This window comes from Pempheris klunzingeri, chromosome 4 (genome assembly GCF_042242105.1).
Source record: "Pempheris klunzingeri isolate RE-2024b chromosome 4, fPemKlu1.hap1, whole genome shotgun sequence".
In the NCBI taxonomy this organism is placed as follows: domain Eukaryota; kingdom Metazoa; phylum Chordata; class Actinopteri; order Acropomatiformes; family Pempheridae; genus Pempheris; species Pempheris klunzingeri.
In genome coordinates, this window is record NC_092015.1 from 4,780,596 (window position 1) to 4,792,282 (window position 11,687).

Genomic DNA, 11,687 nt, shown 5'->3' on the forward strand with positions numbered 1-11,687 from the left:
TGGAGGCCTTGACTTCCGCTGGCTTAGTTTTTCAGTTGCATCCGGAAGTTGCTGCAAGCCGGCTGACATCTGAGCATCACATCCTCCTGCAGTCGTCCTCACACCTCGACGTAGCCCAGCTGTAGGTGTTGCAGGTGTAGCCTGTAGGAGCTCTGGTTTAGGAGTACACGTCTTTTCTCCGCTTTGAGCGGCATCAGCACCAGGGACTTGGTGCATCCTTGTGAGTGTTGCTTCAGAACCATTGCTGGTTTCCGTCTGATGACTAATAAGTTGAGTAGGGTCTAGTCCTTGACTAGTGTCCGAAGTGTCATTGAGATTTCCAGTTAAATAATTTCCTTCACCACAGTTAAAGTCAGTCTCTTTTTTAGCTGCCCTGTTTTTTATGTCTTTGTTTAATGGATGATTTTCCCTTTGTTTCACCTTCGACTGTAGAATACCCATCCTTTTTTATTCCACTTTCCTGCAAAATATATGCACAAATTTATCAGCAGACCGCAAACAACAAGTCTGTATTTTTCTTATTGGTCCAAAACCAAGAATGAACTGATCCTACTGAGAAGGATTTGTTTCAGTTTCTATAATCTTGTTTTCTCTCTGTGCCATAGAGCTCCAGTAATGTCAAATGTAGTGGAGTAAAGACTACAATATTTGCCCCTGAGATGTGGTAGAGTAGAAGCATTAAGTGTCAGAAAATGGAAATTGTCTGGTAAAGTACAAGTACCTTGAGTTTTTACTTGAGTATTAGTATTTAGTTAGTTATATCCCACCACTGCGGAGTAAAACTAGACATCATCTCTCCACAGACAGGACGGTTTAACATGCAGGGACAAGCTAGCTATCAACGCTAGCTTAGCTTTCATAGTCATTCCACGGACTAGCTAAATGCTAACATTAACTGGATATCTGCTGTGCTCCGTTTAAGAAAAACAAAACACCAGATTTTTTCCCGTTTTGTTGCTGTAGCTAAAGAAAGATAACTACACTTCGAGTTAAATAAGGTTAATGAAGGATATTCACCACGTAAGTCGATCCCTTCATGAACTTCAAGGTTAGCTAGCTAACGTTAAGCTAGCTAACGTTAGCTCTAGCCGTTAGCTAAATCATTTCACGCAGTTTGCTCACTTTACTTAAAAAAAAATGCAGATTATTGTAAGATAGTTATATAAATTAAGTTATTTAAGCAAACTAACCAAGCATGTGTGGCGGTCCAGACAGTCTGCGGGATGTTTTCAAACTAAATTTGATGGTTTGTGGAGTAACGGTTCAACCAAACCGTTTCAACAGACACTAATATTAATGTTTTATATTATAATGGTGGTACGAGCTACTTTTACTTTACTGGAGTATTTCTATTCTAAGCAGCTTTATACTTCTACTTCACCACATCACAGAGGTAAATATTGTACTTTTTACTCCACAACAACTGTTTGACAAGTAACTAAGTGCATTTACTTCAAGTACTGCACTTAAACATATGAGGTACTTTACTGGAGTATTTCTATTTTAAGCAGCTTTATACTTCTTTACTACATTTCAGAGGCACATGTTTACTTCACCATGGGGAAATCCACATGCAACCCAAGTAATATATAAAATATATATAAATAAATTGCAATTAGCTTCACATTTTGCAGCAATAACATTAAAGTGATGAACACATTAATGCATCCATAGTTACAATCCAGCTGCATAACATTTATATTCTGCATATTGAGTACTTTTACTGTTTATTTTTGTACAATGCAGGACTTTTACTTGCAAGAGTATTTCTACAGTGTAGTATTACTGTTTCAAGTAAAAGATCTGAGTATTTCTTCCAGCACTGTTGACAACTTTAGCTACTTCCTGGATTATTTGTACCCATCCTGTCCAGTGGAAACCATTTATCTCCAGATACACACCTCTGAATAATGTTTTATTAAAGAAAAGAAAAGAAATTAAAATAGTCATGTTTATTCTGCTGTGTAGAAGTGTGTTAAACTGTCCCTGCTCATATAAATACAAGCTGTGACACAAATAAATGTGTCTTATTATAATAACTGATATCCAAAAATGGTGATTATAGCATTTATGATCATTTGCGACTGTGAAAGTATATCAGATATATCTGACGCATATCATAAACACATCGCTAACACCTCACCTGCCTATTTGATCATCAGTCTTTTATTTATTTTTTCATAATTAAATCTGTAGTGTCATAAAATCTGATGGATCACAGATCAATCAATTAGGCTTTTTGTAAAAAAAAATACCATAATTAGGCTATAGTAGCTCTTTATTAATATTATTGTAAGATGTTATTATTGCTGTTGAATGTGGATTATTGCCATTAATGTTTTGCTTGCACTCATTTTGTAATGCTATTATGTGCAACCATGCAGTGTTTCGTCATGATTTCATAACTTTGACTGTGACTGAAGTGAAGATCTAAAAGTAGCTTCTTGGTCTCATCCATATGAAACAGTATAAAACATCATGTCCCGTCATGTTTATTAAGGCTTCACCTCCTCAAATTTGATGAAGGAAAAGCTGTGAGACTTTTACTTTGGCGACCAAACCCAGATCTGTAATTAACTTAACCACAGTGCTGTTTTGTTAAACCATGTACAGAACATGTTCTTTTCAATTCCTCACCTGTCCAGGGTCAGTGCAGGAGGCCACGGAGCAGCACCCCGGACCTGGACCCTTGATTTTTAATGCGGTATGAAGCATACATTTAACCAGTGTTTCAAAATATTCAGGCACGACGAGTTTAAAGGGACAAAAGGATAAAATCACAGTAAGGTTTGACATTTCTAACAACAGCAGAGCTGTCACACACTGTAATGGATATTTTTACACTTTCAATCAAACAAGTTTCAAGTTGAAAAAAAACAGGGCTCGTCCGGGATTTGAACCCGGGACCTCTCGCACCCTAAGCGAGAATCATACCCCTAGACCAACGAGCCATGCGGGGAGGGCAATTTTTTATGATTTTCGTCCACGACAGGGGGACTGTGTTCACACTGCCGAAGGTTTTATACAACTTTTAATCCTCTTCGCACCACAAAAACCTCCCAGCTTTGTGCTCCAGGCCTGTTGTTGGTGCAGCCTGTTAATCTGTTCACAGTTTCTGCAGATTTCCTGCTGCAGATGTGCGTCATTAAGTGCACAGATTAATGTTGAAGCACCATTTTTAACACTTAATGTGTAGAAACAAGAATACAGCATGTGATTGCGACGACATTGCAATGCCAGGCTCATATATTAATGGATATTTTGAGCCACATAATAACATAAAATAACTTTATTTAGCTAGTTATTCTATAGTGCTGCAGACGCAGTGTTTTTCAAACAGGGGTAGTGACTTTACTAATGAATAAGCAGCTAATTAAACGTGTTTTTAAAGTCTAAGATGCCGCTTTTATATGAATATATTGATATAATGAGGGAGAGGTTTCCATGCTGTCCATGGTGCTGAAACCTGTGTAGGATCCTATAGGAACAGATAATGAAACGTAATATACAGTTAGAAACTAAATAAAATAAGATTATAAACACCACAACAAACCAGCCAATAAGAGTCAGGCTAATTTAATATGGGTGCAAATGTGCACAAAGGGGCAAATCCACCTGGTTTTGTTGTCCTACACTTTATGTGTTTCCCCCCCCAAATAATCAGGGGATCAACCGGAGGTCACGGATGGTTTACCCGGCTTTTATTTTACCACCCACATCCCTGCATTCACCAACAGCTCGGTGCCCAATTTTAATAATTTAAAATCACATGGTCACACTGACAAACCGTACAGCCCACCTAAATCCACGCTGCTGTCAATGATTAGTGCGGATGTGCTGGCACAGGGCAGGTAGAGAGAGAGAGAGAGAGAGAGAGAGAGAAGGAGGGAGGGAGGGAGGGAGGGAGAGAGAGGGAGGATGCTGCCAGCGGAAAATGGCTGCTGCAACCTCAAGCCTATCCTGATACACCGAAACGACATCAAGGTGGAGAGAGAGAGAGGAAGAGAGAGAGAGAGAGAGAGAGGAAGAGAGAGAGAGAGAGAGAGCAGGGGAGAGAGGAAGAGAGAGAAAGATTAGGAAAATGAGAGCAGATAGAGGGAGAATGTGAGTGAGTCTGTGAGTGTTTCCTGAAAGGAGGATAAAAAGAGAGAGAGAGGGAGAGAGAGAGAGGGAGAGAGAGAGAGAGAGAGAGAGAGAGAGGAGACCCTGGGGTGGGCTGCTGCAAGCGGCGGGCAACACCGAGCCATGGAGGGCGAGTAAGTCCTTACATTTTCATTTTTAACATTGCACATATATATTCATCCATCCGCCAAAACGGATAGAAAGAACGCCACCGCCATCAGTGTTACACCAATCCAGCATCATGCACTGTTATCACTGTCGGTGCTCTACAATTTAGCAGGCTGCCGGGAATAAAAACACCATTACGTAGCCTTGAATCAACAGCATACACCCCATTTCCGATATATCCATGCCAATGTGTGATAAATGTTAAGCCACCTACATGTGGACCTGTGCTTTTCTTTTCTTTTCTTTTTTTTTTTTTTGGGCGAGTGGCACACACACACTCACACTCACACACACACACACACACTCTCTCTCTCTCTCTCTCTCACACACACACACACACACAATCTACACGCTTAACATTGAGGAAATTATAATGCAAAACACCTTAAAACAAGCAGCACAGCAGCTATGCAACAATTCCGAACTAAAATGCGTGGTGAGCGATTTGGTAAAAACAGTCACGAAATCAGTCAATGTGTAAAATGTATGGGGGGGTGAGGAGAGAGGAGAAAAAAAAAAAAAAAAAGGCGAAATATGGCGAGTTTGGGGCCAGCATCGCGTCATTCAAGACATGGCTACAGTAAAACGAGGGAGGGATGGAGGCGTTGTGATTTTTATCAACGTGTCTCGGGGTTTCATTATGATTTTTTAAAGCCAAACTTTATGAATGAAATGTGATTTTTTTTCCTCTCTCTCTCTCTCTTCCTCTCTCTCTCTCTCTCTCTCTCGCTCTCCCTCATCCTCACCCCTCCTCTCCTCCTTCCCTTTTCTAATCGGCCCCCTCCCCCCATCTCTCGTTTCCTCTCCATCCTCTCACCCACTCGTTCCTTTTTCCTTCCCCCCCTCTTTTTTTTTTTTTTTTCTTCACGCGCGATTGCATTGCATTTAGGGCCTAATAAAATTCCCTGCAAATATATCTACACACACATATATTTATATTTATATATATGTGTGTGTGTGTGTGTGTGTGTGTGTATGTATAAGGCAGGGCGCCATGTCGAAGCCAGCCCTGCTCTGTCCCATTCATAAAAAGATATAACATAATATCGGGGTGTGTTAATGAGTGCGTGCAGCAGGGGCGGAATGGAGGAAAGGAGCGTCTGGGAAAATAATTGCAACGATTAAAATTCAGTGTGACTTGAAAATATCAAAAAGACGCGGCCGTGCGCGCATTACATGCACATGTCGAGCTGCGGTGCTGAATTATTCAGCCGACTGGCGGCGAGGGCAGAGCTTTTCTTTTTTTTTTTTTTTTTGCAAGAATGCCGGGGCCTCTGATGGCGAATGGGTGCGTTCATTGATACATCTATCTGGGAAACACTCGTTCCTCCTCCCTCCTCCCGGTTTGGCCGTTTCTCTCCTCCTCAGCGCTGCCTTTCCTTTTTTATTCTTGTGTCCTGCAGCCAAAGCGTCCACACTCTCGCACGCTCCTGAGAGCACGAGCCAGACCTTTAAATATTCTGTTATTTTCATATGGGAGATTTACCTCCATCACGTGACCATAGATGATTTAAAAACCACCCTGTCTGTCGCTGTGTAACATGCTTTTGAGCTGTCATGCTACTCACATGCGCCTAACTGTCAATTTTGTCTTGTTTTTTTGCGTAAATGTCATCATGCAACCTTATTCCAACTCATGTTCATGTTCTCCACCACAGAAGTTGATCCAGGCTTCTCGCTTTTGCAGCTGAATGAATGAATGAATGTGCGCGTCTGCGTTTTGCGCGTGTTGTGTGTGCACTGTGTGCGCCACACCAGTGTGCACCATTGCGCTGTTGTCTAACCAGCCCCCGGGCCTCTGCTTCCCCGACAGCGTGCGTGTTCGTGCAGTGGTGATGACACGTGATGACTCCAGTGGCGGTTGGGTGCCCCTTGGAGGTGGCGGCCTCAGTCACGTGGTCATATGTAAGGGGCGGAGTCATGACGGCAGGGGGCGGAGAGAATACATCATACGTGGAGAGCGGCTGCGAGATCGAGCAGTGAGTGTGTGCGTGTGTTCTGGCTGTCTTTGGTGCCATGTTGCTCCTCAACGCCACCTAAAGACTGTACATTCATGTTATGTGAGGCCACGATTTGGGGAGGGGGACGCTGTACGTCTTGGCGGGTAAACTAACTTCATGTGTTGCTGGGACTGTCTGTGTCTGTAGCCGGTGTTGGAGTGTGCAGTGCAAAGGGGGTTGGTGTACAACAAGGTGAACCCCATCTTCCATCACTGGCGAGTGGAGGATCGAAAGTTCGGCCTTACATTCCAGAGTCCCGCCGATGCCATCTCCTTTGAGAAAGGGCTGCAGGCCGTCATAGACAAGCTCGACAGAGGTAGAGCCACATCTAAAACCTGATTCAGATAAGTTGTGTTCGACTTGGCCTCAGAAAGCGTTCGGCAAAGCCTAAATCCTCTTCTTTCATGTCACCAAGGCTCTGACTCGCCCTCGTCCTCCACGCCAGAAGAAGCCGACACCGAGGATGACGGTCAAGCTGTGAGTATAACAGCAGTTTGTCATTTGAGCATTTGTTCTCTAAAAAAAGGGCTCGTTTACGTTTCCACCGTGCCCCCAAATCAGTTCTGGGTGTTCTCGACTTGCGGGATGACACGCAGCCTCTCCCAGTCCCATACAGGGAGCGAGTCGTCGTCCAACAGCAGAAAGGAGATGCTTCCCAAACCCATCACCATAGTGACGAGCCAGTCGTCGTCCACCTGCTTCGTGCGGCCGGAGGAGTTTAGTTTTGGATCCAGCCATGCTGTCACCACTCAGACACCTGCTCAGGTAGCACAGCTCCTCTGAACATCATTGTGACGACAAGATGCTTAAAGGAACACACATGTTGATCTTTACTTTTCATTCCTGTTCATGTTTTCGTCACACTTGTGAGCTCTAACGGTGATTACTGTGAGAATATTTCTTAAAGAGGGATCTGGGAACTGCCTTGCGAGGGTATAGACATTAATCTATTCCATATGAAGTAAAAGTAAAACCAAAACGACCCTCTGATGTTCCAGAAAATGAAATGTTATCAAATTCAGGTTTCTCGATCACTTGAGATGTCCCAGGGATGAAAACCTTCTGTAACTGCTGCCACAGTACACGCTGTTCCTGGCTCACTCTGTAATCCTATACCCTCTCCACAGATCCACACCAGGCCGGGACAGCACCAGTCCTCACAAATGACGGCTGTGTTGAATCCCCCGGCGCCCCCGCCCCCACCTCCTGCTCCACCTACTCCTCCCGTGGGTCCTCCGGCCTCATCCCCTCTGTCCCCCCTCTCACCCACCATTTCTCTGCTGGAGGAGGGAGACCTGTGGGGTTCTCGAGGTTATGAGGATTACAGACGGGCGGGGGCCACCAGGACTATGGTCGGGGGTCTGACCGGGGGTGTGGTTGTTGGTGGCGGAGGGAGTCTGCAGGACAAGTCGGAGCTGTGCGTGGTTCGCTTCGAGAAGGAGCTGGCAGGAGTGGGGACGGCAGGCTGCGATGTGACAGTGAGCCTGGACAGTAAAGCTTCCCAGCGTCTGTCCTCGTCGTCGCCCACCTGCATGTCCATGCCCAACGCTGTGTCGGGCGTGTCCTCAGGTGCCGGCTCACCCCAGGAGACGGGCAAAGGCTCGCCCTCTCCCTGCTGCATCCACACCTCGCTGGCCACGCCCCGGTCGCGGACTCGTAAGAGAGGAGGAGGGGCCAGCAGCAGCGGCGACCCCGGGGCGATCTCCCCCGACGACGACAGCCCGTGTCCTCAGGCTTCATCGTCGTGCTCATCTCGCTGTGTGTACTGCCGCTCTGTGTTCAGCGCTTCGGAGAACGGGCGGGGCCGCTGCAGAGATGCCCCAGACCCGGCCCTGCACTGCCTGCGCCAGTGGACCTGTGTGTGGTGCGCAGAGAGTCTGCTCTACCACTGCATGTCGGACTCTGAGGGAGAGTTCTGGGAGCCTTGCTCATGTGAAGACTCGATGGGGGGCCACCCGCACCCCCTTTGCTGTGCCCGCTGGTTGGCTCTCCTGGCCCTGTCGCTCTTCGTGCCCTGCATGTGCTGCTACCTGCCTTTGCGCGCCTGCCTGCGGTGTGGGGAGAGGTGCGGCTGCTGTGGGGGAAAGCACAAGGCGGTCCGATGAGGCCAGGCTAGGGGGTGGGAGGGGTTCCCTGGAACCAAGGAGGTTTGGGGCGTTGGGAGGAGAGAGGAGGTGGAGCTTAGCAGGTGGGACGGTGCTCTCAGTAGACCCAGACCTCTGACGTGGCCCTCCAAAGCCCCACGGCCTTCCACTGCATTCCGCTCTTTCTCTTTTCAACCTGGGGCCTTCCTCGCCGGTCCATGCCTGCTGGAGGTGCGCTGCACTCAGACCAGGCTCTGTGGGAGTCATCTGGAGCCTTCATGGTGGATTTACTGAGGGTTGGCTGATCTGGAGTTAGCGGTCAGAGACTTTTATCACAGGAAGAGTGGCAGAGGCAACGATGATGTGTACACTGTTTCAAATGTCTGTTTGTTTTTTTTTTATTTAGAAAGAAAAACACAAAAAACAAAAGATGTTTATATATATGATTGTTATAATTTTAATTGGTATATTTTATTAAATGTAAAACATATTGACAGAATCCCCCAATGGCACACACTATCACGCATTCACAAACATATGAGATCTTGGGGAAGTTATTTGTTTCATGTTGGCCTGTTTATCAGTCAGATGAACAGATGTCACCCTTTACCTCTAATTTTACCTCAGATGTTACTCAATCCCTGGTTAAGAAATTAAAAAGAGGAGGGGAAGAGGGTTTTGGAGAGAGCAAGCGCAAGTGAGTGCAGTCTTCAAGGAAGTACGCACATCTGAGACCACTAGTGTTGTCTTTTGGTTAAAGTAGTAGAACACAGTGGGAGGAAGGTTATCAAATGCAAAGGGACAATTATTGTTAAGGGAAGTTGCAATGACAACCACAAAGACTTAAAGTCACAATGTGATTCATTATGGTCCTTCGTAACCAAACACAAGGTTATTTTTGTTTTCTGAAAGTTTTGTTTGTTTTGTTTTCATCTTTTCATGCATTTTCGATATTAATCATAGAAAACATCACATCCCACCACTGTACTTGTTTAATCAGTCAAGGTGCTTACAACTGAGGCCTCTGAGTGAGTCTATTCTACCTAATGTACACAGCGGCCGTACTGTCCCAACCCCAAAGAGAAACAAAACAGGACCCCATACTAACCAATCTGTAGATGTGTCAGGCCTTTGAATGAGACGCCACCAAAAAAAACAAAAAAAAGTGCAATGAACAATGTATTGAAAGAGTATTTTTGTACCAGTCGCTCATGTTAGGAAAAACTGAACAGGAACTGAAAAGTGTTGGAAGTGAATACTGTAGTGTTTTATCGTGTTCGATATCAAGCAGAAAAGATATTTAAAAAAAAAAAGGAACACAAACTTGTCTTTGAGCAGCAGCACGTAGCTCACGGGCGTGACATTCAAACCTGCGTGTTGTAGACTGTTGACCCTGTGATATGAAAAGAGACACGTTAACTTGAAAAAGATGAATGGTGGTTGGTCTTTGTTTGGGCACAGTGGCAGATGTGTTTGCTGAATGTTGCTTTAAGTATGAAGACAAAAAAAAAAAAAAGCTGCTATTTTAAGTCCCGTCCTAACCCTACTCCACCGCCTCTCAGACGAGGTGATGTGGCAGAGTCAAACAATCCTTCAAGTTCTCACTCCACCCAGGGTGCTGAGGATGCTAAGGTTTTTGTACGTTTACAGCTGGGCTTAAAGATAAATTCACCCCGAGACATGTTTTTTAAATGCTTCTGGTGATGTACCTTGCATTTTTGTGACTATTTTGCTGATTGGTGGTATATTTTTCTATTGCCAGTGCATAACTGGCCAAGGGTAGATTAAAAAGCTATTTCCATCACAGCTCCAACAGAATTCGTTAACAAAATGTTTGTTTTTCTTTCAAAAATGTTAATATCAACATATATAGAAGCCTAATTTTTTGTGTAATTCACTCTGAATCAAAGAGCAATGGTCTCCCCTTTGCACCCATGCTTAACAATCATGGAAGGTGAATTATATAAGATGTAAAGACACCAGTTACACTAATTCGCCTCTTGTATTACACTTTTTTTTTTGTTGACCAGAGAAGCTTCGTCTCTACTGTCCCCACCCCATAGCTGTTGTTAGTGGTCTCTTCACCTACACAAAGAACCAACCACTGAATGCATCGAGCTTATGCCTGTTTTCTCTGAGCTTTTTGAAAGATTTCCTCAAAAGAGAAGAAGAATTTAGAAAGCAGGGTAGACGTTGATTATGCAGGTTGAGGAAAAACGGGGAACACTGAAAAATAAATGACAACGAATCATCTCAAAATAACTCATGAAATGCTGTGAGCATCGCAGAATGATCCTAACAGTGTAAGAGAATCTGTGGGGGGGATTTCTCTTTTCAATCCAGAGGCATTTTCCTTTAAAATCAAAGATGGGAATACACACAGCTCGCTCTGTATGAGGACACCAGTGACTAGTTTCACCACAGTCGCACGTCTCAAACGGAGGATCACCTGGAAGACCTTGAATTATGGCAGAATGAACCTTTCAGAAGCTTCACCAGATTATTTATACTTTAGGTTTAGCCAAGAACTTTTATCCAAAGTGACTTAAAGTGAGTGAAGAGGCAGAAGGGTTCAGATTCAGGACCCATGACCTCTCGGCTGTGGGGTGGTCATCTTCACTACCAGGCCGGCCTGCCAACAATGTTGGTCCACTTAGAAGAAAAAAATCCTGCCACAATGACAGGAAACACAAGCTCAGTCGGTCACTAGACTGCCAATCTGTGATCCTACATGAACCCTTCGTCCCACACACACACACACACACACACACACACACACACACACACACACACACACACACACACACACACACACACACACACACACACACACACACAAACACACACACAGAGTCCCCACAAATCTGCAATGCATACACCTGCACACAGGTACGAGCGTTCACTCGATGGTGCAGATACAGAACTAGTAAAGCCATTGCACACAGTTTGCTACTTCTGGTTCAGAGATGGTGTTAGAGTAGTACTGACAGTCATGCGATCACAATTGCAGGCCCCATTCTTACATCTTAATAAATGTGCCTTTTGATTTGAGTAATCAATAACTTATGATTTCTAAGTAACTCTGTGTTAAGTACTATTTACTTTTTGGGTTATTGATTTCTGCCAATGTGCATATTTTCAAATGTACGTATTTATTAGTTTCAAAGTAATTAATGAGATATTACCTGTTTATTTATTTATTGAGATATTTATTCTGATTCTTTATTTTTTTGAGACAGGTTTTTATCTTCCGTGCTGTCTTACTTCTGACTTTGTGCCAATGTGCTGCTTTGAGGTGTTACATATCGTGGGT

General features: G+C 44.4%; 1 protein-coding gene and 1 non-coding gene across 2 annotated transcripts; one reads left to right on the forward strand and one right to left on the reverse strand.

Annotated features, from left to right (window-relative positions):
* Nucleotides 1-2,879: 2,879 nt before the first annotated feature.
* trnap-agg (transfer RNA proline (anticodon AGG)) lies at nucleotides 2,880-2,951 on the reverse strand. The gene has a single exon. It is a non-coding gene; the product is annotated as a tRNA-Pro (tRNA).
* Nucleotides 2,952-6,753: 3,802 nt separating this feature from the next.
* On the forward strand, nucleotides 6,754-8,395 carry spred3 (sprouty related EVH1 domain containing 3). Its single transcript, XM_070829712.1, has 3 exons — nucleotides 6,754-6,767; nucleotides 6,887-7,055; nucleotides 7,418-8,395. Exons 1-3 carry the CDS (start codon nucleotides 6,754-6,756, stop codon nucleotides 8,393-8,395), a joined length of 1,161 nt encoding a protein of 386 aa, XP_070685813.1.
* The last annotated feature ends 3,292 nt before the right edge of the window (nucleotides 8,396-11,687 follow it).